Raw genomic sequence first — 27,891 nt, forward strand, 5'->3', positions numbered from 1 at the left:
AAAAGACATTGTGTTGGCCAGGCCCACCATCAAGCTTTTGTTTTTAAAATAAAAACAACAAATTATGAACTTGAAGCACGTCTAAATTGCAGTACGCTGTTGATGAACTGGAGCTCAGATGCTCTGTGGTCATGAGATATTGATAAACCCCTGAATGAACAGAACGACTGCAGCAGCCAGTCACTCTGTAACCAGAAGTAACCAGAGGCACTGCAGTCTGGAAAACTACCTCATACACACTTCTCTTTCATCACCGACTTTTACATTCATCGCATTCATGCACAGATAGAGTGTCTGTATAGGTGTTGGCATGTGTACTTGTTCACTACTGGCTGATTGGTCTGTGTGAGCATCCTCACAATAAATGTATATGTTTGATCTCTCAGAACACCCACACTGAAAGGGGCTACTGACAGGATGTCCCTCCTGGCCAATACCTCCTCCTCCAGCTATCATGAACATATTGGTGTTCCCATTCAGATGCCTCTACTGTGCTCATCTCACATGCACACAGGCACCCACGCAGGCGCCTGATGACACACACTTGAAACACAAACACATACACACATACTCAAAAAAACATAAGTACACATTTACATCCAACACATGCAGGCTGGTGACACACGCTTGAAACACACATACACAGCTACGGCTCACACGCTTACGCTCCTGACTGAGTTTTCATACTTGAAACAGTCACGGCTGCTGGTTTAAAAAGGTTTAAATGAGGATATGTTTAATCATGAATGCTGTCTCATCTCAGGCTGACAGACAGGAATTAAACTCATCCCTTCCCTCTCTGCTGATGTTTGTAAATGAGTACAAGTTTGGTTAATAATAATACACAGTGATAATAATCTTTATTAATGCGGCTCTTTTTTTACACAATTTACAAAGCTGCTTCACCAGTAAACAAACAGCAAAGGAATGAAATAACAAATGAAACATTAATGAAACCCAGTGTCTCTTGGGTTACATAATGTTTCAAGATGCGGATCTGTCTGTGTTCATGGGAGCAGAAGAGACCATGTGTGTACACTGCAGAAACACTGAAAAAAATGCATGTTTGTCTCTTGCACATGTGCTTGATTTCACTCACTGGGCATTATGACAGATTTCATACCCCTTTTCATTATTATAACTCCCTGTTATGTTTTTTGAATCGACAATAAAAGGCAAAAGGAATGAGCAGTACAATTCCCCCAAAAGGGATTTGTAGACGGAACACACAGTGTTCATATATTGTTGTCATCAATCTTCTGCTAGTTGTTTTTGGCCAAGTGCCAGTGTTGCCTGACATTAGACGATGAGATCAGGGACAGCGGGGCCAGCTGGCTGATTGATGTGTGGAGGGATGAAAACTGAGATTCAATAAGGTACATTGTCAGTGGATTATCTGTCTTTGTCACCGGGACACATTAAACACAATCGCATTACTGACGCTTAGGTCCACCGCGGACACTCGAGCTACATGAAGTTGACATGCACAGCAACATGCGTACAAGACAACGCATGCACAGGACTGCGGCACACATACATGCACATAGCTCTGCACTCAGACACTCACATTGTACAGATGCAAGGCACGGAGTTGCACGCACACACGCATTAACATAGCACCGCAGTGGGGAATTCATCACATTATTGGATCGGAGGGTATTTAATCAGCCCCATGTCGTCCCTTCATCATCACCTGCTGATGGTAAATTAATGGCTAGCAGTGTCTTCTTCAGAGCTCAACACCTCAGCAGATACTGGCCCGTGCACTAAATAACACACATCTATCCATAATACAACAGTTCAAGTGGGTCCGTGCAGGTCCAATTTTTCTTGCTCTCCCTGTAAAATCCCCATATTAATACTGTAATAATGCAGTTGATAGCCTCAGGGAAATTATCTTTCCTGGACAAGAGTTGCTTTTGACACAACTGACATGTTATTTTAATAAACACGTTAAGACAATAAGTTGGTATTTCTGCTTCAGGTGAAGTGAAAAATCACCAAGGAGTATTGGTTTTTACATCCCACCATCAATATGTGCTCCTTCGTCTGTGAACTGAAACCTGTGCTACTATACAGCTAAATGTGAAATACGTGTACTGAATTTGTGTCATTCTTGAAATTTAAGAAATTAATGTTTGATAGGTATCGGCTCGGCTAAATGTTTAAAGTGATAATACATTTCTGTGCAAAAGAGCAAAATAATCGATGGCGTATCCTTTAGTGTTGTGATTATGTTTCAAAGTGTGATAAGAGTTAGAATAACTTCAGGCCTGCCAGACCACACTGCATGAGCTAATTAATTAAACTAGATATCTGGAAGTTTGCAAACTGATGAATGGAGCTGTCCATGCAGCCTAGAGCCAGTAGTGGGGACATGATTTGCAGCTTTTTCACCAAGTGTGGAGAAGAAGACTGAGGACAAGAGTGAGGCACCGTGCCACATACAGTAGCATGTCGCTGGCAAAGTGAAGAGTGTTAGCCCACTATTGGCAGTCTTGGAGGAGGCAAATGCCTTCCAGTCAACACTTAGGGGTGAAGGCTCCTTGTGCCCAGAGCAGTGTTTCCTCTCTGTTCATTTAGCAGTGGTGTGCAGTGGTGAATTTATTGAATGTGAATTGCAGTGGATGAAATAATGTAATTAACCTATAATCTGTTTCTACTGACAGCTATCGGAATATTTCTGACATAAATCCAATACTGTGTAATGACTGAGGCTCTTTATTCATCTGCTTAATTCTAAAGTTGAGTGTCATAAGGGGTTATGGATGGTGTTATGTACCATATTTGTCTGATCCTGGAATATGGAATTATCAATTATTTTGTTTATTGAATGATCAAATTTCAGTTTATTCATCATGATTTTCTGTTAATATCGTTCATACAGCACACAACTACAAATAGACCACGAGTGGTGTGCAATTAAATCCTGCCCTCACTATCCACTGAGGGCATCTGACCGTGACTCGGTCCACTCACCTCCACAATCCTCGCCCATCATATAGATTCCCTCACCCTCACTTTCATTATAATTCAGTGAGAACAGATGAATTAGTCTTGCTATTATGTTAAAATTACATTCATGGAGTTCAGGTCATTTTTAACACTAGAACACTTAACCTGAAACATGAATTAGACCCAAACAGCAGCAGGTATAGGACAAAACTAAAACTATCTGTCCACAGCAGCAAAAAAAAATTCAAAATAAGGTGGATACATATTCTTCAATACCACAAAGATTCTGTCTTCTTGTCGAGGTCGAATCTTGGCTGTCTTTCAGAAGCATCCTCATAAACCCCATATAGAAGTTGCATAGTTATTATTCACTGATTTGTTTGTTTTTCTTCAGCATTGTTTTTGGATGACTGTAACAGACTTTGTAAAGGCCATATCCCCTTCAGCCCCAAGAATGAGCTGTGCAGAAGCATGCACAACTCAACCATTGCATGAACTGGACAACTGTTAGTCCATGAAAAATCACACAAAGGATCATCTTAAGTTCAAAACATAATGCCCCATCCAGCTGTATCCCGAGTTAACCGAAAGGTACCACAAGGATGAGGCTTGGCACAACATTGTCGCATGTCCAGAGGCCTTTTTTCTCTTTTGAAGTGAGGACGTAGGTTCTAAGTCTTGCCTCTGTGGTAATGATGTGCACAAACAGAAAGAAAAGGCATTCAAGTTGCTCTGCAGCAGCCATCAAATTAACTATGGGCATAAATTAGACCCTAAAGGATTCCATGACTTTGTGGTCATGGAATTTACTGTGGAAATAAGGCCATCCCTCGTTCTAGTTTTGACAGAACTTTTTTAGATACTTTTTCAGGCTGTTTTTCCTTATGTCTGGAGCAGTTTTAAGTTTGTCAATTAATATTCGGGCGAAAAATTGGTGTTTACGACTCTTTTTTCATGACGATGAAACAATGACGTTAACAAGTTACTCTGTGAAAGCGAAAATTAAAACAATATATTTTTTTAGTTACCCCAATGGAAAATAATGATATGAACATGTCAGAGGTAAACAAATGCACAGATACAAATCAGCATAAAGTTGGCCCCTTTCGCCAACAAGACAGACAACCTAATAGACACCTAAGCAGCTTTCACAGGAAGTCCAACAGCAGAAGCTTCTTCTTCTTAATTTCCAACCTTGGCAATAACACAGAAATTAAAGCTTTCAAGAGGAAGAAACTTAATTTCCTCCACGGGGAATACCAAGGAAGAGAGAATCAATTTTCCTGAGTTAACACAGTGAACACTGTGTTGGAGAAACTTTACAGACGATACTCTGACGTCCCGTTCCTATGAAGGCAGTGTGGAGCTGCGCTACAAACTATCAAACTACAGAAAGCTGACACAAACACCGAAGCAAAAAGAGTCGTTGCTATGGAAACAGTACACCGTCTCATCTAGTCTCATTGGTGTAGGTGGCAGATGGTGGCAGGTGGCAGATTTCAGAACATTGCAGACATTTTAACTTTCTTTTGCAAGTCGTTGCAAGTTTCAACTCATCTGGCGGTGAATCCTTGGTGAAAACTCGCCTGTAATGCACTGAAGCTCTAACAGTCACATTAGTTAAGAGAGGAGAGTATGTCATAGTGTTTATTTATGAACTTTGACGTTGACATACTTCAGGCATCCTTCGTAGCGTATCCTTTGTATCCTTTGTATTGTTTCAGGTGCTAAAACAGTGTTTACAGTATTAAAATTATGCTCACTTATCAGAAAATGCAACAGTATTTTAGTATAGTGTCCTGTCATTTGACTAAATTGAATAAAATGACTGTGACTAAAATTTGAAGTGCTTCTTTCTAAAACTTGACTGAGACTAATGCAAAATAAGTGGCTAAAATCTGACAAAAAAAAATTCAAGAAACGACCAAGATTGCCTGTTAAAATTAACCCTGGTTTATAGAATATTAAATTATAGGAATATTAAATCCTGGAAAGACCAATAAATGCACTGATTGAGTGTTCCGGTGCAGACACCAGTGAGGAAGCTTCTCGTGTGTTAACTTTGAAGCAATGCACAGGCAGACAGGCCCACACGCCTACACATACACACAGGGATATGTTTGCTGCTACTTGTGGAGGAGAGGAGATGCAGTGGTGATAATACTGGCTGACACTGTAGGGATGGTCACAGTCACACAGGGAGGTGGTTCATTGCAAAATGCAGCGAGCATTATCTCCAGGGAAGAATCCACTGTCTTAGCACCTCTAAACGCAGGTGATAAATGCTTGCTGTGTGTTGTCATGTACATGCACACAGACAGTCACACACACACAGTCAAGGACAGAGACAGCTGGCACTGTAGCAATATTTTAAGTGCGGGGATGAATTAATTGCTTCGCACCTGTTTGAAATTTACGTATTTGTGTGTGTGTGTGTGTGTGTGTGTGTGTGTGTGTGAATGAGTGTGGATTACAGAGCAAGAGAGCAAGGAGTGTGTGTCTCTGCATTCATCCCTTGATCATTTGCCTTTTGCCTTTTCTCCCTGACCCTGAATCCCATCCTCTCTCTCAGAGACAGAATTTCCGAAGGCTGCGGGTGAGAACTCATCGTTCGATGAGGACAGTAATGACAGTCTGTCCCCAGAGCAGCCAGGTAGCCAGGAGTCTCCTTTGGGTCCTGGACCTCTGCACTCTCCCCCAGACACTTTGGCTGGGAGCGGCATCCCCTCTCCTACACAGGTAGGATCATCACAGAGGCACTGCACCAAGTCTGACATGCATTTTATCTGTTATGCATGCAAAATTGTAACTCGAGTTTGAATTCACTATCCCTGGGCTCAACATTGCACTATGCAGCTTCTATGCAATTAACTGCACGCTCTAAATAAAATTTTTACTGTTGCCGTGTCAACAAATCCTATGGGACATTCCAAATGATGATGCAAACCCAGGTCATGATTTTATTGGATGCAATTCCAAAAAAAACGTGCAGGGAAACCATGTTGCATGAAAAAGTGTCACTTGTAACATCGGCCCTAACAGTGCAAAATGAATACCACATCTCTTTTTCACCATGAGAACAACATGTTCAAGTCACAACTGAGTACAGCTGAATTATTAAACTGTTCAAATTACAATTAACAGCACGGATTTCACACACTATGCTGCTGTACAAAATCACAGAACAGCAACTGCATGAATAGTGAAACTGAAAAAAACATATTTATCCCCTGCCCAAGTGAGGTATTATTGGTAGAGAAGAACACTTAATAATGTTAAGCGGTGTTTAAGAGCATCATTTTGCTGATGTGAAATCTGAACACCACTATTCTTTTGCCTTTGCTGTTCAAATTGTTCCTGTTTGTCTGATGATCACAGAGAAGCTTAACCACCACAAAACAAAACAAAAATCCTCTTATTTCTACGCAGGTTCTAGCTTGAACATGACATCCTATCGCTACGCTGTTGCAGCTGTTTTCTCTCTTGTTCTTTTGTCTTTGAGGTTTTAGTGATAGAATGCCACAGTTTGCATCCTCTGCCGATTGTGGTGTAGGCATCAGTGATGTTTTTTTTTTTTTTTTTTTTTTTTTTTAACTCAAAGTATATTTTCAGTTCCTCGTACAGGTTCCTCCTCCACCTCCTCCTCTCCCATCAATTTCTGAACCTTCCACGCCGCTAAAGCTGACCAATGAGACGGCAGCACCATCTGCACAGAGGGCCGGTGCCTCTACACAGATCAAGGTGAGCGATATCTGTCAAGGCCAATCAAAGACTGAAATCTTCATATTTTTTTAATCAGTGAAGAGTTAAAATTTATTGTGATATACACTCAGAAAGTACCTAGTATAAACAAACGCAATAAAAAGTCCTTGAAAAATCATTGGCTCGCTCAGCCTTAAAAACAAATACATCTTAAGAAGCCCTGCACACCTGTGTTTGAGCTCATTATTCTTGTCACCTGAGGATAGAAACTGTTTTCAGAATGGGCATCCTCTTAATGCACTGAGCCAACTGCCTCTGTAAAGGATTTTGAAATTGACTTGAAAATGAAGGTATGATAGATGGACAGTGGACGTTTACCATCATCCCTCCTGTCTCCCCAGTCCCAGCCTAAACCAAATACTGACCGCTCAGTCCAGAGACCGAAGAAACCCAAGGACAGCAAGCCAAAGGTAGATATGACTTCTTTTTATGGTGGTGTAAGGTTGGGGTTCGATATTACGACTAGTATTACAAGAGGTAGTAAATAGTGAAGATATTATTTTAAAGAACGAGTACATCCTTCTTGACCAAAGAGGACACAGGGAATACGAATAAAATAATATTTTGTTAACATGTTACCATCCAGATCAAGAAGTTAAAGTACCATCAGTACATTCCTCCAGACCAGAAGGGAGAAAAAGAGCCTCCTCCCCAGCTGGACTCATCCTATGCCAAGATCCTCCAGCAGCAGCAGCTCTTCCTGCAGCTCCAGATCCTCAGCCAGCAGCAGCAGCATTACAACTACCACACCATCCTGCCTGCGCCGCCCAAGTGAGTGTTTTTGCACGAGCTCAAGCATTTAGATGTATAGATGAGATTATCTTTAGTACACACGCACCCTCTAGCCTTTGAATGGAATAGCCTTTAAATATGGAGGTCAGGATTTTACAAATAATTATCATGTAAATATTAATTACTTGTGAGTTTGCTCAGGTAAGTTAGGCTTACAAGGTTTCTAGAAATATGCAGCACTGTAGTCTAAGTAGCTCTGACAAAAATTGTACAATGGGATCACTGCTTAATAGGCCTGTCTCTGGGGCAGACTGTCCACTATGACCAGGTGGTGTGTGTAGAGAAGGAATTTTTGGAAACCTATAAAAAGAATTGTCTGGCTGCCAGGTCTGGAGTACAAGTAGAAATAATTGTCCTTCAAAATATTCTTTCAAGGTTGCAAAAACATACGCAGTGAGTTTTCTGTCTCGCTGATACTTTGTGCTGTTGTCTCCTGGCGACAGTAGGTCATGCTGTGGAGGAGTTGTTCCCACAGTCCTAATGGGCAGTGACAATATTGTCTCCTCTTGCGTCTATCTTTCTCTCTCGCTCCCTCCAACAGACCCCAGACAGATCAGCAGCCGTGTGTGTCCAGCGTCTCCACGTCTAGTGCTGCCCCCTCCCCACCTAGAACCGTTACAGCCCCTTCAACAGTCCCCTCCAACCAGGGCAATCAAAGCCGCCAGGCGTCTGCCCCTACAGGAGGGACCAAACCGGTCTCTCTACCTCCCAATCTGGATGAAATGAAGGTTGGTTACAATATAACACGCAAAAATCCAAAGCAGAACTCCAGACTAGTATCTCTTTTGTCATTCTTATGCTGTGAGCTGTGTTGGAGTTGAGCTGACACACTGTACCTCATGTGTTGAATGATAAGTGTTGGCTCTTGCAAATTCAAACTCTGCTGTCCTCAGGCTGTTGAGTACATGGATTAACTGGTGGATAGGACTTGACTTGTATAAGAGCTCCGCCATTGCCCAACTTTTGACTGTGAAAAATAGCTTCTCTACTTAGACCTGACAGAGAGAGACAGTGATGAATCACGCTGCTTTTTTGCATCCTCTCTTCTCTTTGACTTTGATCCTTTTCAATTTTCCTCTCATATTTGCCCTGTGTTATTGTCACATCTTTGACTTTCCTTGGTCTTTTCCTCCAGTCTCGGTGTTTTTTGATTTTCTCTTTGTTCTGTCAGGTGGCAGAACTGAAGTCTGAGTTGAAGCTGCGTGGCCTGCCTGTCTCCGGAACTAAAAATGACCTGATCGAAAGGCTGAAGACCTACCAGGAACTGAATGGGGGAGGTGCAGGCGGGGATGGCACTGCCTCCATTCCAGCAGCAGGGGGTGCCACAGGGCCAGGGGCTGAAGGAGCAGGAGGAACATCCCAAACTACTGCCAGCAACAATAACACATCACAAGAGCAGCAACAGTTTCAACACCATCTGCCCTCATCTCTGGCCATTCAATTAGGTGATTGGATAGGGTTGTAATTTCATGATTAAACCCATATATATATATGTAGGCAGTGCATGTAAATTTTCTGTGTGTAATCACTTATGTATTTCAGAGACTTGCTTCTGAGAACTGTCTCTTACATACTAAACATGGTGGTTGCAAAGGAATATATGTAATTGTGTGAAGCAATTGCTGAAGAAAAGCATCCATGCTCATTGAAAGTGATAGTGTGTATTCTAACTAATACAGTGGTATTTGCTCCTGTATGCGAGTATACGTCCACCAAGTTTGATTTGTTAAATCCTCCCCTGTTTTGAGAACGGAAGCTTCACCGGGAGTGTGTTACTCCAAAATGAATGAAGCAGATTTACCAAAAAGCTGAAAATTTGTTTTTTAGGGATGCACAACAATACATGTTTGTTTTCACTTTGACTTTCATGGCTATTTTCAGTCCCCTTGCCTCCAAAAAGGGTGTTTTCTGCTGGAGCACTGCCACTGTGTCACCCTGTAGGCTGAATATGAATCTGCTGTGTGGTGACACAGGGACAGTGCTACAGTAGAAAATAGTCAGACACTGTGGAAGCCAGGGGACTGAAAATAGGGATGAAAGTGAAACTATTGTGTTGTTGTGTATCTCTCAAAACTATTATTCGGCTTTGTGTTGTTTCAAAGTTGTATTGTTTTAATGTTTATATCTACTTCATTAATTCTGGAGCAGTATACTCCCAGTTGAGAGTTAATGGACCAAACTTGGTGGATGTATTACAGTTATATGGGGCAGCAAATACGACTACAGGGGTAAGAATTTGAACTATCACTTTAATCTTACCTGGAGAAGTAAGGGTTTAAGAAAACATTAGGAACAAGTAATAAAAGAGTGTTGTTATTGTATTGGCTTGGTGCTGTCTGCCTAACATCCTGTCCATCTGTCTTAACCACTGCACAGATGATGCAGGTGGCCGTGCCACCGCAGCTGCAGCCCCCCCACAGCAGCTTATGACCTTTGATGGCAGCAGCTCCTCCCCGCCTGTCTCCCCCACTCCCTCTGAGCACTCAGCATCCAACATGAGCCCAGACGACACCAGCTATAACAGTGACACTTTTGGGGAAATGGTTTGAAGATTTTCATTTTTGTGATATTTGAATTAATCCTAGATAACCACAGTAACATACCCATTTTCATTTCATTTCATTTTCCCATACATATTTAAGTATGCATATCCACACAATCTACCAGCTTATGACACAAGGAATTTTATATCAAGAGTGTTTGAATGTGGTATTACTAATCAGGCACATTCTCCATCCATAGCATAAAACCTTAAAGCTTTTTGCACTTATGTCATTTTCTTTAGTTTTAAACATCAAACATCTTCATTGAAATCTCTACCCATTGAACTTGTACCTGTTTGAAATCAGTTCTACTGCAGCTAGTAACTGCATTTCTTTTACATACTTTTACATTAATCTCTCTCCTCTCTCTCGTGCTCTCTCTCAGATGACTTCGCCCCTCACCCAGCCATCTTCAGCAGCTCAGATCACTGCCATCATCAAAGAAGAGCCCCTGTGCTCCACCCCAGCACCCTGTCAATTCTCCATCAACACCAGTCCTCTGCAGAAACGCTGCCTGGTACCGGCAGCTGTCTTGACCACTTCTGCTACCACAGTAACCGCTGTGGACAAAGACAAAATGCTGCAAGAGAAAGACAAACAAATAGAGGAGCTGACCAGGATGCTGAGGCAGAAACAGAGACTGGTGGAGGCGCTCAGGATGCAGCTAGAGCATGGTAAGAGAGGAGGAAGAGCACAAGAAGGAAGAGAAGGAGAGCAAGTCAAAGATCCTGTGGTTCTTGTTAGAGTGAAGAAAGAACCTCCCGATGTGCCCAACAGCCTTCTCTCATCCCCTGCTATCTCATCTGCCCATCCTCCATCCACCACTCCTCCATCATCCCTCTCATCTGACATAGCCGTTACCAAGGTGACGATAAAACAGGAAGCCATCGAGGCAGAAGAGGCTGTGTCTGAGACAGCCATGCTGTCACCACACTCTCAATTCCTGCAGTCTTACTCCCAAACACAGGAGACACAAGAACAGATTCAGCTGCAGATGAAGCCGGAGAAAACGAGCACACAAACACAACAGCAGCAACATCAGCAGCAGCACTTACGTCTGCAGCACGCTGCTCTGCAGTTGGCTCAGCAACAGGCCATGCAGAAACTGTTGCTGCAACAACAGCAGAACATTCAGAACCAGCAGCAGAGGCTTCAGAACCAGAATCAGATGCTTGAGAATCAGCACAACTTGCAGAAACGTTCTCAGCAGAGAAAGAAGAAGTCACACAAACAGCAGCTCAAACAGCAGCAGCAGCAGCTGCTGTTAGAATCACAGCAGCAGCAGTCGAAACAACATCAGCAGCAGATACAGCTGAAGCAACAACTTCTGCTGAAGCAACAACAGTCACTGTTACAGCAACAAGTGAAACAACAGCAGCAGCAGAACCCCAAACAGCAGCAAACAAAACAACAACAGCAACAAATCCAGATACAAACCAAGATACAGCTGAAGCAGCAACAGTTGTTCAAAGAAAAACAACAGTTGCTACTGCAACAGAAACTGCAGGCACATCAGGAGTCACAGCAGGTGAGGGAAGGCTTATAAGGTGTGATCTGTATGTATTTTTGGTTTCAGATTTCCTCACCATGCTGCTTTAGGTATAATGTTATTTGTATATACTTACTATAAATATACAAATAATTAACATATTGAAAAATACTTTGCAGTCGGTGATTGCGGATGCTCCTTAACGAGCACTGTGCTTTTGATATGGACAATGATAAGGATAATCCCTCAAACTGTGCACTGTTACTTGGTAAAACAGCAAGTAGGTTGAGAAATAAAAAGGATTTGTAAATGAAAATTCTACAACAAGTGCAACATTGGTTACCTACAGGTGTCTCAGGTGTTCCTCAACCAGCAGTCAGCTTCCACCCCCTCCTTACCACTGGACATCCTCAAGACTGGCTCCACCCCAACCCTGGTCACTGACAGCAATGGTAACCACTTCCTGATTGCACTGGCCAATCACATCGCAGAGAACCAAGGAACTGGCACACCTGACAGCAAAGCCAGCAATTGTATCACATTGCAGGTAAATGATGCGGACTTCCTGGAGGAAGGACCAGGGGCCTGTACCATGAAGCAGGATTCAGGCGTTAGCGAGATAACTTCAGGCTCCACTCCGGAATTTCTGTATCACAAAGCTGGTTCACCTCTCATCGGGATAGGAAACCTATCCTGAGGCTAGCTTTCAGGATAGGAGTGAATCCTATATAAAGCACCGCCCCTGGCCAATCAGCTGTTTGCGAAAACATGGCTTGCCCAATCAGTGAGAATCCCATTGAAGATGGAGCTCAAATAGTGAGGAGAGCATTACAGTGGGCCGACAAATCCGTTCGATTTTGCCGACGACTATCTGTGTGAGAGAGAAGTGATACTAATCTGAAACAGCACTTCAGCCTGCCTAACAGCTGAATACAGCTGTACAGCTAGTATACAGAGCTGACATTCTGCAGGAGAGGAACACAGAAATGAGAGATCATTAAAGGAAATTTGATAATTAAAAGTATTTTTAGAGGCGTTTCACAACATTTTAGGGACATTTCAAATGGCACAATTAATTAGCTCTAAATGTTTTTGGGGGGCAAATTATTCCTGGGTGAGAGAATGGGCCTAATTGACAGCTTGCTGATGCAAATGTGAAATAGGATAATTTCTACCCTTCATTCAAGAGGGCGAGTCGGCCTTTATAGTTGCCTTTTGTTCCTGCTAAATTCTAACGCAGCTCAGTATGTGATTTTATTCAGGCTATCAACCTGATATACTGACGTGATTGAATTGTGGCGTCAGCTTATAGCTTTATTTTATTATAACAGGCTATAACAAAAAGCTGAACCTACCAAATGCAATGATGTTGTTGTGTTTAATTTTTACTTTTAATTTTTTTTTTTTTTTTTTTTTTTCCCCACATTCTTTTAACCCCTGAGGGGTCACACCTGGAGGAATTCAGCTATACCTGTCATACACGCAACACATCTGTGCAGTGCAGTGAGTTCATAGGTTTCAGCGTCAGATGTGGACTACTTGAGCCGTTGATGTGTAACTTGCGCATTTATGCAGTCGGCAGTTCGTTGCCAAGCATTCTGCCTTCTCTTGGCGGCAGCCACGGTATTCGATTTAGTTTGTAAATTTTGTTTTTCCTCCTCATACTTTTCCACTATAATACGCTGCTCCTCCGCCGTGAAACACACTGTGTGTTTTTCCTTGTCGCTCATGTTTGTGATTGGTCTGCTGCCTCAGAACCCGCCCCTTATACGTGCGCGTTCACGGCTCTCGGTGAGGCAAACCTGGATCGAGTGGGCGCCCTGGTGGCTCACCGGTTAAGAGCGTGCACCATGAACCAGGGCTTAGTCCCTATCACAGTGACCGGGGTTCGAATCCAACCTCAGGTCCTTTGCTGCACGTCATCCCCTCTCTCTCCCCTGTCTATCTTTACTGTGACTGTCAAATAAAGCAGAAATGCCAAAAAAATAATCTTTAAAAAAAACCTGGATCGAGTGAGCGAGTTGATAACCAGCGTCGTGATACCGGTTATCCCTGATCACCATGATCTCGATCGGAGCAATCCAGGGAAACTGAGCTTGCTTCATGATACAGGCCTCAGGTCTTTCAAGTCAGCTGCTAAACTGCACTGCATGCACATGCTATTTTCACTGAAATCAAATTCTAAACAAATTTTAATGTCCTGAAAAGAATATGTAGATGTGGCTGCTTCTTGCTTTCAAAACACAGCTGCTACAATACCACCAGGTCTGGCAAACTTTTCTTCCATGCTGACAGTTTTCAAGGTTATAATGGCACCATTACTCAGAAACTTGACTAGCACAACTTTGAGTTTTCAACTGCATCATCTGGCTTTGGATGGCATTAATGTATAACTTCATTTTTCCAGTATATACTGTAGCATGTAAATGACAAAAGGCACAAAAAGTAAATGACAAAAGGACAAAAGGCAATTTTTCTTATGTGCTTTACTTTTAATTATTTGTCAGTCTACCAACAGACTGTCTCATTTTTTTCAATTTCCACTGCCAATAGAGATTACAGTCTAATCCAGCCAAGCTCCCCGGGCAATCCCCTCCACAGCCGGCCAATGTCGACAACCAGTCCAAACGGAGAATACAAATGGGACTTTTAAAACAACAAAACAGAAAGGTGAGTTTAACAATCGTCTAATTTTGTAAACACATCTCAAATGTCAGCACAAGGCTTGGATGACACAGTAAAAGCAGAAAATACAGCATTATGAAATAAATGAAAATGAGAGGGCACACTGTGTCATCCTGGACCAGGTTTTGTGATGTTATGTGCCTTTGGAAACTCTGGCTCCATTTGTGCTAAGCCGCACCGGTTATTACTCTCCCTTGAGGCTAATTGACCCAAAAAGTTAATCACTTTCCTGGCCCGTGAGCAACCCTCCCACCAGGTTTCATGAACCGTACATCCATCCAGCACTTTTTGAATCATCCTGCTGACGTGTCAGATAGTGAAAGACATTTCTGGATAGGACATTTCTGTCAATCAGAGATAGCTGCTGAGCAGCAGGTGTTAGGCTTAATCCATGTCTGTGAGAAAAGCCTGGTAAGACTTTATACAAACAAGTTTTAAACTTCTCTTGTACACATTTCATGTATCCCCATCACAAACTTCATCCTCAACACAAACTAAGTTCTCACCAGCCAAGGAGGCTCTCATCCTGGCACGATGGCACTAACAGAACAGTCTGTTAATGTTCCATAAAGAAAAGGATAAAGACAAGAGTCGATGAGAACTGCTCCAGTGAGTCCAATAACGGTGGAAATTAATGATGTATGCTGTGTAAGACACTGACAGCAATCCTTGATAAGAGTGTCTGAGTAGCCTAATGTATTCTGATGCTGATTATTATTGCTTTGCTAATTACTCTGACGACATCCTCCATTACTATGATTTATGTTGTTAACAGAGGGGGAACAAAGACTCCATCGCATCTCGGCTAATTGAGATGTACAGTATCTCTTATCGAGTGCAGGTGTGCCAAAGCAAATGGCCTTTTGGGCAAAGCCTGCCTTGAAATATCTAACTTTTTGGTTTAGAGAGTAGACCTTATAGAGCACTGTGCACTAATTACATGAATCGCTGTTGTAAGCCATCTTTCTTTGTCACCTGAGTGTTTATCCCTCCTTTGATGCTGTCAGTTCAGGGGTGGCAGAAGTGAACTTGTTACTGGAAGGTTGCCAGTTCCCAGATTTAGTGGGAAAACTTGGTAAAGAGTATAACTCAGTAACTACTGGAGCATTTCTGGCCAATATTTGATGACTGTGGCTGTACAGGGCAGGTGCGTCAGTAACTATGAATATGAAGTAGGACGCTGCTGAAAATGAAAATGTGTGCTCAGTTAAAAAATAAATAAATTCTATGGTCGGGAAAGTGCTCTATTGCTAATTTCAGATGTCCCCTAACTGATTTTGTACTGCAGCTAGAGCTGCCACCTCTGAATTCTGTTCGCTGTAATGAGTACTTATATTTCCTCTCGTTTGGGATTTATTGAAGGCACAGAAGGCGGGACTTCAGGTGTCTACTGACCAATCCCAGCAGGGGGTCACTCAGTCTTTTTCAGCACCACCCAATCTGCAGCCTTTCTTCCAGGAGCAGGAGACCACTCGCACTGGAAAGGACGCTTTGTCACCTTCTTATCAAACTGTAAGCAGTCCACAGATGTCATGGTTACACTTAAAGTCTGTTTGAATTGTTATGATCCAATCATATTACAACAAGATTAGGATTTGGATGTATCACATGATAAAAATGTAACTGTAGATAGAAAATGTTGTTTGCCTGTCCCAGCTTACATTGTGATTGAGTCTGTCTATATGTGTAGGCCTCATATACAACTTGTAAAAGTGATCAAATTAGTCAGTTTTTAGTTATGTGGTTTTAAAAAACATATACTGTACAGTATACTTTTGTATTAGGGCTGCAGAGACACTAAACTGCAGGGCTCATCTCTCACAATGAAAGTGTCTCCCATAAGTGTGTTTAGATATGAAAATTAAGTTTATCAGAAGAACCAACTACAGTTTTACTCTCCTGTCCTCAGCCCCAGGAGGAGGTGTGTCCTGGTTTGGACCACAATGCTTTATTCAGTCCTCTGTCTCCAGCTTCCATCAAAACAGCCACCTCATCACCTGGTGACAAGGTGGGGTGCACAGCATTCCATGACCTCTGTCATGTCACTGTGTCAAAATCATTTGTATTATGTCACATTCCATCATCACATTACATATTTGTGAAAAAACTGCACATACTTTGTCACATATTGTGCAATATAATACTGTATGATGCAGTGTGAATGAGTAAAGCATGGGCTTAGTCCAGGACTCAGGGTTCTTACTGCTCTGTGTTGTTCTCTGTCTGCCCCAGGACACTGAGCATATGGATGACATCTTTGACATTATTTTTCAGACTGGAGGTAAGAGACAATACAACTGTTCTCTTCTGTTCTGTGCTATATAGAACCTGATTTCTGAAATTTATTCATTAACCTTTATCATTTTACATTGATAGCGCTGTAATAATAGTCATGAGAATAATTGTTTTAATCCTGTGACTAAAATTTAAATGTCTTGTTTTCCTCTCAGAAATCTCCAACTTCAAACCAGCACCAGATCCCCACCTGGACCATCTAAATCCCAGCTCCCCTGCTCCCTCCCCTCCTCCTTCCCCACTCCAGCTGGTACTATCACCTCCTACCCAGCCTAACATAGACGCCCCGCAGGCTGCACCCTCAGTGCTGGGCAAACCACAGACCCCAGCCTCGACCACAGAGGCAAGACAACAGCCCAGCAACACAGAGAGCGGACGCCTGGAGGACTTCTTGGAAAGCACCACCGGGAAGCCACTGCTGGGGGTGGAGCCTGGCGGCCCGCTGACTTTGATTGATGACCTCCACAGCCAAATGCTGAGCACCCCCAGCATCCTGGACCACCCCTCTTCTCCCATGGATACCTACGAGCTGGGCTACACAGCGGCTGATCCTCCTGGAGGCCTGGGTTTTGGGGAGCAGGGGCTGGACAGTATGGACTGGTTGGACCTCAGCATGGGCGAGGGGGCAAGTGAGGAGACACCTGCCTTGGCCCCACTGGGCCCCCAAACACCCCCCAGTGTCTTTTCCACTGACTTCCTGGACAGTTCTGACCTGCAGATACACTGGGATTCCTGCCTATAGCCTAGGGCAGCCTTAAAGCGCATCCTACATAACACACTTTGCTTTGCACTTACATGCACGCTCACACGTGCACAGAAATCTCTATTTGAGGCTGATGTTTGATTATGAAGTACTCTGACTGTATTTTCTCACTCACTGGTATGTTGAACCTAAGGGCACTTTGATCTTTATTACTCATTTAGATAGACATGCGAGGCAGGTCCTGTATCCATTCATCTAGCATGAGTTGTAACATTATTTGGGGTTTTGTGGATTTGGATTCAGAAGTTGACAAGGCACTATTAACTGAGCCATTTAGGCCTATTTGTTGCTGTCCTTCTAGAGAAATCATGTTTCCTGCATAATCGTCACCTTTGAACAGCAGAAGGGTATATCAATAATAAGACTGCAAACCCATTCTTAGCTGCATTTGTATATAATGATAATCAATAATTAACCTCTTGAGGTAAAGAATATAGCAAACCTAATAACCAAAAGTGAAAGACAGTTATATCTTCACATCAGTTTTAGCAGCATAGTTGGTTATAGTGTAGAGACAGTTTGTGGAAAGTCTGATTGACAGTTTGAACACACAAATTAACTTTCATAAAAGTAACAGCTTGCCACTTAATCTAATGGATCTCACTGCTTCTCTTTATAGATTTTTGTCACATTGGTGACAGTGTTTTTTTTTTGTTTTTGTTTTTGTTTTTGCTTCTTAGCTGTCCTTGTTTTGGACTTTAAGTTTTATTCTTGTGCAGGTTACAGCACTAAAACTTACTTGTGATACTTTGCAATGATAAAACTGAAATGATATGCCCTAATCACTGCTGTTGAAGGAATTTAGCCTTAATTATATGCTGTATATATAATTTTAGCCTTAAGAATATGTGTAATCTTACTCATTATTTTATATTCTCTTCATTAACGGTGGTGTTTTGTGTGGTAGTTTATTACTAATCAAATACAGCGGCATCACAAGCATATTTTACATGAATTTCTAGAATCAAGCAATTAGCTCCATTGTGCCAGAGAAGCTCAATCACAGGCAGAAAACTTACTGAAGGATTTGGACTGATACTTGGGCTGTGTATTCTGATGCATATTAGTGCGTGAAAAAATTACACAGCTGGCAAAATCAGTGTTACTCCTCGAAGGTTGGGTGAGGATTCTCCCTCGGCGGCTTCGGTGTTGCAGTCCAGTGAAAACAGCTCAGGCTGAGTAGTGGAGGGCTGCAGAAGGAGCCTGAGTTAAAATTAGACAAGACCCTGCAGTGACTGAGCATCAACTTTTTAAGTATTTCAGTCTTTTAAACTCCAGAGCTAACTGCTCTTTTGTTTAGTTCCCTAATTTAAAATGGCACACAAAGCTACACAGTGTCACAGTCAACATTGTGAGTGAAAGAGCACTTGGGGGACGAAGTGGTTTCGAGATGTTTTGCTGTGGTCATTTTCCGCGCTTAGTTACTGAAGATTTACAGAGCTTCCAGGCGCAATCATGTGGAGAAAGTTGAATGAAAATTATTTTACTTTTTGCATAATTTATGCATGTTCATATGCATAACGAAATGTGTAATGTTTGGACATATTTCAACATGTCGTGGAACTCATGGTCTTAATTTATGATGCAGTATTGCTACATTACATGGATGTACATTATGCAAGTCATGATATGATTTTGTAGCGTATTTATATTTCATGAGGGAATATCTTCCTTTTTTGAACAGTTATTACATCTTGGGAATGTGAACAGAACAGCAGTATCCAGTCATTACGTTACTATAGTTTTAAGGCCTGAACAGACGATGGCTGCATTGCAAATGTGCCATTCGCTTTGAATTGGAGCGGGGCGGCGAGCAGAATTTTGCCAGTGATGCATTTCAACATTCGGCATTCGTGGGTTGCTGTCCAATCAGTGGAGGTGATCTATGGCGACATCTGCTAAACGATTACGGTTTTCACGTTGCACCTCTTGAGAAGCGGAGAAAATTGTGTACCCACACAACTGGCCACTGTGCGAAACCTTGCTGCTTACCGTCCGTTCAGGGCTTCAGGCGTACTCCAAGCTCACTTTCACAGCGCTTTATGTTTCTGCATCAAAGCAACAGGTTTATTTAAGCCATTTGGAAAATCATTTGGTATTGAAAACTGCGGTTTGTTTTGAAACTTATTCCCTCTGTCACACACATCCACACACACCATGCACACAGAAGAGGGAAACTGCTTCACAGACGCTTGTCAGTGTATTGGGATAAAACGTCCTGTTCATAAGGATTATATTTGTGTTATTGTGATTTTACTGTGCTGTACTGTATCAGTACCTTTGCCAATGGGGAAAAGAAACTTAATTTAAATCCTTTCCCCCTGTGAGATTTTGCAGTGCTGTAATATATCAGTATAGACACTGAAAATGTATGTGATTATGTACTTTTGATTTTACTGCTACTTTTTTTTTCCATTTCAGGCAATGGAACACTCTGGTAGCACAAGTTTCTGTGAACTGTGACAAATTGTATTTCCGACAAAATGTCTGTAATCTGAATCCAAAACCCCTTTTTAGGAACCCTAGAGACTTATATGTTGCTGCAAACACACACCCATTAATTTTTGCACCACTCACTTGCTTGAATTTTCATTGTCTTGATTTTCTGCTCGTCACCACATACTGCATCATGCTGCTGTAAGTTTTTTTCATTATGATTGTTGTGATGACTTCGGAGAGATTTGCACTTATTTGCCTGGACTTCTAATATCCTCCAGAGGGCTATGTGATCGTATCCAACTTCAAAACAGCGTTAAAAACAACTTTGCTGCATATTTTCAACGGATCAGGATACAAAAATGAATTGTCCGTTTACAGTGTGTCTGCTCAGTTTTAACCCGTTACCCTGCAGCTTCCTGCTACGTGCCTATTTGCATCCCATTCACCGAAGGCGATTGATGACAGGGATGCAAAATGGCACGACAGAAAGCAACCCAAAAAATTTCCAATATCCTTTTCTGTGGCAGACTATACCGTATATCATACACTGTGGTATTTAAAGACATTGGGTGAACTTTTGGCTTTATTATTTATCCTGTACAATTGCCTTGATTTTCTGACTTTATACTTACAGTGGTCCGGCTGGTTAAAAGGAACACACTGACCCTTTGGAAAATAAGCCCTTTGATAAACGTGCTGTCCATGTCAAGTGAGCAAGTTAGCTTTGTATCATCTCGAAAAGCATCTCAAATACCAAATACACCAATTGAAATTGCAATATTTTTTTTTTTTCTTGCAGGATACTTAGTCAATCAAAGGTCTTATTTTCCATGAGGATTTTTTTTTTTTGTTTTGTTTTGTTTTGTTTTTATGGTACACATTATGGATTACGGGGATGTACAGTGACCACTCAGCCATTACCTAAAAAGTTTAGGATAAAAAAAAAAAAAAATGCTCATGAAATGACTTCAAATGGTAGAGAAAAGTTGAGGTGTGCTTGATTCTCCTACCTCACATGTGGGTCCTTCTTGCACTTTCGAGGCTTTTCAAGTGCCTGGCATGATGAATGAAACACACCTCAAGTCAAACTTTAAAACGCTTTCAGACGGTTATATATTTTCCTAAGTCTTGTTTTTTTTTTTTTTTTTTTCCTGCTGTATCATTGGTTACTGAGCCACTTTATGTGAAAACTTGTTTGAGCTCTATGCGCAATTTTAATGTAAAGTGTTTGGTTTTTTCCCGAAAAAACAAAGGGGATTTATTAAAAAAAATAATAATAAGTGACTGGTGTAGTCTAAGTTTGATTGCAATTATTTGGATTTTTACAAACAAGCATATGTGGAACATTTTTTGGTACGTTCAGCTACAAAGTGGGGATGATTTATTGGTTTGCCCCTCCGTCTCTTCCACTGTCTTTGCTTTCATGTCCTGTGGCCCCAGAGGCGTTGCCTTACATAACGTCCTGTGATACTCCTCCTTAACCTCTCGCTCACACGTGACTTACCTACAGCTGAACACAGCGTGAGGGAGGCAGAAAGATGCAGTTAATGAAAGAGAGCTGCCGTGCTTGGTAACTCGCTGAAGAGGCGTAATCTGCCTACCTTAGCAGCATCCCTGTATAAATTTACCCCATAGACACGGGAGATAATAGAGGCAGAATGCATATTGTGAACATGCATTGGTAATTAAACTCTGCAGGGCACATGTGTTCTCTAATTAGAGCTATTTTCTCCTGGATTTCTCCAGGTAATTGCAAAACACACTTTTAACTCCACTTTTAAAGGACATTTTTTCATTTATGTTTTTCATATTTGGATTAGTCATTCAGTGTTGTATGGAAATTGCAGCATATAGCTTATGTGGAGCAACCTCTAAGACGCTAATGTGAACATAGGCTAGCATGGTTCAAAGAGGCAGCTTTGATATAAGAAAACTAGGACACTGTTATTTGTCCGTTAGATCTTTGTTGGTTTGATCTTACTCTGACCTTCTTTGATATACAAACTAAATTTATGGCATTGAGCTACAAAGCCCTACACATTTGTATGTTGCGTGCACACACACATACACACATGCACACACACACACACATATCCTTGCGCCCCATCTCCAAAGACACAAAACAAAAACATATCAAAGCATAAGAGAGTAGGCAAGCACCCAAAAAATCTCACAGAAGGAAACTAACATGAACATAAGTGAACACAAATGCAAGAGAGCTCTCATCAGGGCAATCATGCATGCACACACACCTTTGCATGCAATAAATGGAAGCAGCTGAGCCACAAATAAGACACACATGCAACTCACATCAGTGCAAGCCTGCACACACAAACACACACACACACTTTGGGTGGTTAAAATGTGCAGTGAGCAGGAGGATGATAGATCTGTCGTGCCATGAAAAGTGAGTCACAGGAGGGCGGAGAACTAGATAACTGTTGGGTCACAGCTCAAGGGAGACACACACACACACACACACACACACACACACACACACACGAATGGATAAAAACACGCTTCCATATATGAATAAACACACACATACACACACATCCTTGAGCGATCCGGATATTGGTGGGCACACTAGGGGAGGCAGGTGATTGGCTGATAACTGTTTACAGACTAATGGAGGGGAGCAGAGGATGCCAGGCTAAAATCTATTCCACAGTGGGCATCACAGGCCTCCCACTGAAGGCCAGAACAATCCACTGTGTGTGTGTGTGTGTATGCGCGCGCGCGCGCGCGCGCGCGCGTGTGTGTGTGTGTGTGTGTGTGTGTGCATAAACAGCTCCCACATCTACATTATTACACAATCAAGACTGACTGATAATGGAGCAGATTGTAAATCTGAAAGCCTCTAAATGGCTTGATTTTCCTTGAAAAGCAGATGAGTGGCTAGAAAATACTCATCAGGTTCATCAAATTTACCAAACCGGAGACATCTGTTTCAAGTGCCGGTGTGGAAATGATCATATTTGCTAGTGTTAAAAATAAAAACATAAAATAAAAACATTGCATTTTTTCATGTTCCATATATTCCTCAAAAATCTTCTTTGCAGCCTTAACCACTGACAATTTCTTAATCTTGTTTATGGGTTTTGAAAAAAAAAAATGTATATTTTGGTATCACTAGCCCTAGAAAAAACACTTAATCATCTGATAAGACCATTCCTCAGAAAATACACTTGGCATACAGAGGGATTTATAATTATATTCTAATACTAATACCCTAATCCTAAACTACTGGCACAAATTTCATATGACAGCTAAGTGTTGCTCCTTATGGCTGCTGTACCACTGTTAGATATGGTAGTAACTAACAATGGAGTAACTGATTGATAGATTGGAAAGTGGAATGAATGAATGAATGAATGAATGAATGAATGAATTAAAATAAATGAAAAAATTGTTAATCAATAAATAGACTGTCAGCACAGATTGTCCTTTTATTTTAAAAACATCACTGACTTTTTTTCTTTTTTCTCTGTAAATCTTCAGAGGAAAAAAAATGATCACGACTGAGTCATGATTTGTGAATGATCAAATTCTTAATTTGGCTCAATAAGTTGAAGATAAAGATGAAACAGGACACGGTGACTGTGAAGAACAACAATAATTTCATTAGGGGTTATTCTGACCCACTTTATGCTTTCCTGTAGGATTCTGGGTCGTGCAAAATCAGCTGAGCATGCATCCTCTTTCCCAGCAGCACCCTGTCTCACATCTACACATTTACACACAGTCACTCCTGGGAGCTGCCCGGTGCACAGTCTTCTGAGGCGCCTCATTCAAGGCACCTCAACAATAGTTGTTGAAGGAGTGGAGAGTGTTACTCATTCATTTTTCACACCCACATTCAGGGATTCAGTCACACACTCTCCAGTCGTCAGCCTGTCCACTTTCGTGCTGTCTCACTGCACACCCAGAGGCTCCCAACAGCACCCACTGTGATCCGAATGTTTCAAGGGCCCGAGTGTAGTGCAGCCTGAGCCGTGCAGAGCTGCCAAGTCCTGCGGTACCCTGATTCAACAAGTGATCCATTCAGCTTTTCTCTATTGTTGATTACAGCCGATCTGTATCAAGCATAGGCTTCTTATCTCCCACAGGCTGAAGTAAAGCTGTATGATCGCTATCATCAGTGGCTGAGAATGTTTCAGACGCTGCGTTGATAACAATAAGCCATTTTTATCAGCAGCCACAAACTTTTCGATAGCGCCTTCTACAATGCAGCTGACGTGCCGCATGATCAGAACAGTTCTTTTGTTTTTTAAGATACATGTCAGGGGATAATACTACAAAATGCACAGAAAGCACCTTTTGTCACCTTTTGTTTCCAACAAGTGCACTGTTGTGTCATGATCAGCTTGTGCGCCACAAATTAAGTTGGTCAACACTGGATTCGTTTCATTCATTTCATCCATTTTTCAGCAGTAGGAAGTGAGGCTTTGAAGATTGGGCCTTTGGAGAGAGAGAGAGCACAACAGAGGAGGGTTAAAGGGTGAAGAGCTTTGTTTACAGCTGATTGGCTGACACTTTGAAGTGAACTCTTTTTCTCTGTTGTTACAGCCTGTTTTTTTTTTTTTGTTTTTTTTTGTTTGCGGCTTTATATCACTGGCTGCCACTGAAAATGACGCCTGCTGCTTTCATGTCATGTTATCGCAGCATTTCACACTCGTTCCATGTTGCTTTCTTCTTGATAGTGTTGCTGTTGTGTTGAAAAAAGACTGTATATTCTACATATGATATGTGATGTAAATTGAATTGATTATTATTGCCTAAGTAAGTAATGTAAGGATGACTGGACCATAGAGACTCTAAACTGATGTTGAAGTTTTCTAGCAGAGTTTCAGGAGCAGGATCATCACCTCAGCTGCACCTAATCCTGCATTCCTATAAATACCCACATAACCCTCTCCTAATCTTTCGCCCTTGTATTCTGCGCCCCACTCTCTTGCCCTATTTCTTTATTCTTTGCTTGCTCCTCTCTCTTTTTCTCTACTTCCTACTTCCTTCCATAATCTCATCAATAAATCAGTTAAATGTCTCTTGCTGATGGTGTGGTCCTTGATAGTGAATGCACATTTAAACACAAGAAGTCATTTAACCATTCATTGTGTGGTGGAGTGGGTAGATGGATAGACGGACAAATGGATGATTCATTCTGCACAATAAACAGCACATAAATCAATATATTGGCATGCATACCATAACTAAGAGACTAATAAACAAAGAGTGCATGATTTGGCTTAATGGATCCACTAAGGTTAAGAAGGGATTTTTCAAGCTTTCATCAGGATCATAGTCATATAGAAAACGTACATAAATACAGGATAACAAATATACAACCACTTTCTCCTCTATATGAAACAGTTTGCCTTACTTCAATGTTTCAATTTTAGGTATCCTAAATGGCTCTGACACAAGATGTGATCAGCTTTAATACAAATCTGCAGTACTCAGAAGCAGGCGGTAGCCCATTTCAAGGGTAATGAGTGGAGGAGGTGTGGGGTGGGGGTGCGGGGGGTGTTTGTTTAATTGAATATGTGAGTCTACTCTAGCTGACTCATTGATCCTTTATCTGACTGAGGTTTCTGCAAGTTCGCATCTATGGCCCTGTGCATGGCTTCGCTGTGTATTGATAAATCCATGGAGCTGTCCGTGGTGCTGAAGTAGCAAATGGATTTATAATTACGCCATTTTCTCTCAGTGCTGCCCTTCTGTCAGTTTCGTTTTATTATGAAATTCTCTAAACTATATACTATAAATTTTACACTATATTGTAGCCTGTATACGCTACAGAGTAGTGTCATCTTCATGACCAAAGTGACAAGTAGCAACATGCAGTTGCAGAAGAGCAGGAGGATCATAGAGATGCACTGCTGCCTGCCTGGGAGTGGAGCAGCACCAGTGCTCACTTGTTATTTCTTCAGATGAAACAAATCTTTGTGCTACAACTGTTTATTTGAGAATGTGGTGTAGTAATTATTTCAGAGTTTATTAAATGCCCCTAAAAATCAATTCAAGTATGTTGGTTGGTGGTGTGGGAGCAGGGTGGTGCTCCCATTGGGCCATCACCCCTGTCAAAAAATAACAAATTACCTGCTGGTAGTATGTATATCAAACACCTCCAAAACAATACATCATGAGTGGTGTGGCAGCGTGGCTTTGGGATTTGAACAGAACACACCCAGCCCTTACATAACCTCCTCTTCTCTACATTCCTCCCCTGTGCACTGACAGGTGAATCTCTCCACCCACTCCAAGGTTCACAGAATTGACATCCAAGCTTGAGATTCTTGAACAGTTGTCTTGACTTAAATTACATAGCTAGCTGTGCGCTGTGTGACAGCCTGTAGCCGCTTACACTGAGAGAGCAAGAAACTCTAATGACACATTCTCTCAAGAGTCAGGAAACAAGCTTCTGGAGGCAATGGATTGTGGATCTGTGCATGAAATATACAGAGGCAAAGCTGAGAGCTTGAACTCCCTTTCCACTGTTGTTGAATGGAACATGAACATGGTCAGAACGGAGTTGAGTGAGGAGTATTGTGGGAAGTTTGTGGCTGTCGTGAAACTTTGAGAACTTTAGTTTCCAGACAGGACATGTTGGCTTGTTCGCCCACAGGGCTTAGCAAAAGTTCAGGCTAATTTATCAGGCTTGGGCAACTCTGACTTCAACATTTCACAAATTGGCTACTTTAGAAGTGTGGAGGACTCATTTGTATTAAAGGTGCACTAAACAAAACTGAGGGTTGATTCAAGTAAGGGCAGTTTAGACTCAACTAACAAAAAACAAGCATGTAACTTATAAGTAAGACAGGCTGATGACGAGAGCCATGTAGACCCAACCATCCAATTCCATGCTTAATTTGGTCTTGTCAGTTGAGTCTAAAGGGTCCTCATCATCGTTGAGATGATGAAAACCATCAAACATCATTTTCTCTTTATGCCTTTGTGGTTATTTTTGTTGGTTGAGTGTTGTCCTCACTTCAATGCAATTTTACATAGTATACCTTTAAATCCTTGCTTTCTATCATAGACGAACAATTGAAATATGAATTTCTGAACAAGGGGGGTAGTCATCTGTGTGATGATGTGATGATTTTGATTTCATGTTCTTGACTCCCTTTCTTAGCTTATATGGTGCTCTTTTTTTTATTCATATGATTTGGCCAGTAGGTTGGCTCACACTTTTATGGTGGTCAATCCAGACACGTCATACTGCCGTCTGGTGGCTGCAACCAGCCACCTGAGCAGACTGGAGAGAATATAAAACAACAGAATGACTAGCATTATGCTCAGATAAAGAAAACAGAATAGTTAACCGAATAGTTATTAGTAATATTAGTAAAAACTGATCTGTTGTTATTATGATTCCCATCCTGCCATCTCCCGTCGGCTTTTTTTCTTGTCCCGTCCCAGTAATGTGATGAATAATGAAACTAACTCCAATCTCGCAGGAATCCCACAGGAATCCCAAGAAAATGTCAGCCTCTTCTACCAACACCAGTACCAGAAGGTTAGACTAGCTCTACACTGTTGATGACTGGTGAGAAATATTTTGCAGCTTATATCATTTGTAATGTTGCCGTGCCACAGCGCTGACCACTGCAAGGTTAAACTAATGCTTCTTGCTTCTTGGGTTCCTATTTACAAGCAGCACACAGTGCATGCTGAAGCTTTAAATCCCCGCCCCCTCAACCATGATTCATGGCCTCAAATGTAATCAGTATTACACTGTCGATATTATCCCAACACCCTGCATGGCTGTCTGGCATGGAAGACATTTCCTGTTAGTCTTCACTCTTGGAGAATCTGAGAAATTCTGTGCAGTTCGACACAACACAGCAATACAGCATCACCTTTATCCCAGAAAGCCTGCTGCTCGGTCGAACACAGCGGTGGTGTAAAGTGCCCTGGAAATTGTAGTGCTTTACCTAGCTCAGGCTGTTATGTACAGTTTTGTTTTTCTCAAATTTTAGAATGAAAATGGAGCTGCACTATCAGATCTCAGATCAACTAAAAGAGTGGAAGTACTGAAGACATGTCAGTGTTCAGTTTGTGTTAAAAAGGAAAAACACATTCATGGAGTTACAGTCAATGATTGTGACACCACAATAGCTGATACATTTTGATTAACATATAGACAGATAGAACTTTGATAG

General features: G+C 41.7%; 1 protein-coding gene across 3 annotated transcripts in view; it reads left to right on the plus strand.

Moving 5' to 3' along the window:
• Positions 1–20,994, plus strand: part of LOC115364113 (myocardin-related transcription factor A-like) — a 64,847-nt gene extending 43,853 nt beyond the window's left edge. For all 3 annotated transcript variants that reach the window (XM_030058542.1, XM_030058541.1, XM_030058543.1), the window contains 14 exons: positions 5,528–5,694; positions 6,568–6,696; positions 7,059–7,127; positions 7,304–7,488; positions 8,051–8,237; positions 8,681–8,954; positions 9,886–10,052; positions 10,438–11,580; positions 11,891–12,088; positions 14,095–14,211; positions 15,589–15,738; positions 16,136–16,234; positions 16,459–16,507; positions 16,677–20,994. In XM_030058542.1, the coding sequence (XP_029914402.1) occupies positions 5,528–5,694; positions 6,568–6,696; positions 7,059–7,127; positions 7,304–7,488; positions 8,051–8,237; positions 8,681–8,954; positions 9,886–10,052; positions 10,438–11,580; positions 11,891–12,088; positions 14,095–14,211; positions 15,589–15,738; positions 16,136–16,234; positions 16,459–16,507; positions 16,677–17,263 (3,521 nt within the window). In that variant the 3' untranslated portion in view covers positions 17,264–20,994. The remainder of the gene's footprint in view (positions 1–5,527; positions 5,695–6,567; positions 6,697–7,058; positions 7,128–7,303; positions 7,489–8,050; positions 8,238–8,680; positions 8,955–9,885; positions 10,053–10,437; positions 11,581–11,890; positions 12,089–14,094; positions 14,212–15,588; positions 15,739–16,135; positions 16,235–16,458; positions 16,508–16,676) is intronic.
• The last annotated feature ends 6,897 nt before the right edge of the window (positions 20,995–27,891 follow it).

This window comes from Myripristis murdjan, chromosome 8 (assembly GCF_902150065.1).
Source record: "Myripristis murdjan chromosome 8, fMyrMur1.1, whole genome shotgun sequence".
Taxonomy (NCBI): Eukaryota; Metazoa; Chordata; class Actinopteri; order Holocentriformes; family Holocentridae; genus Myripristis; species Myripristis murdjan.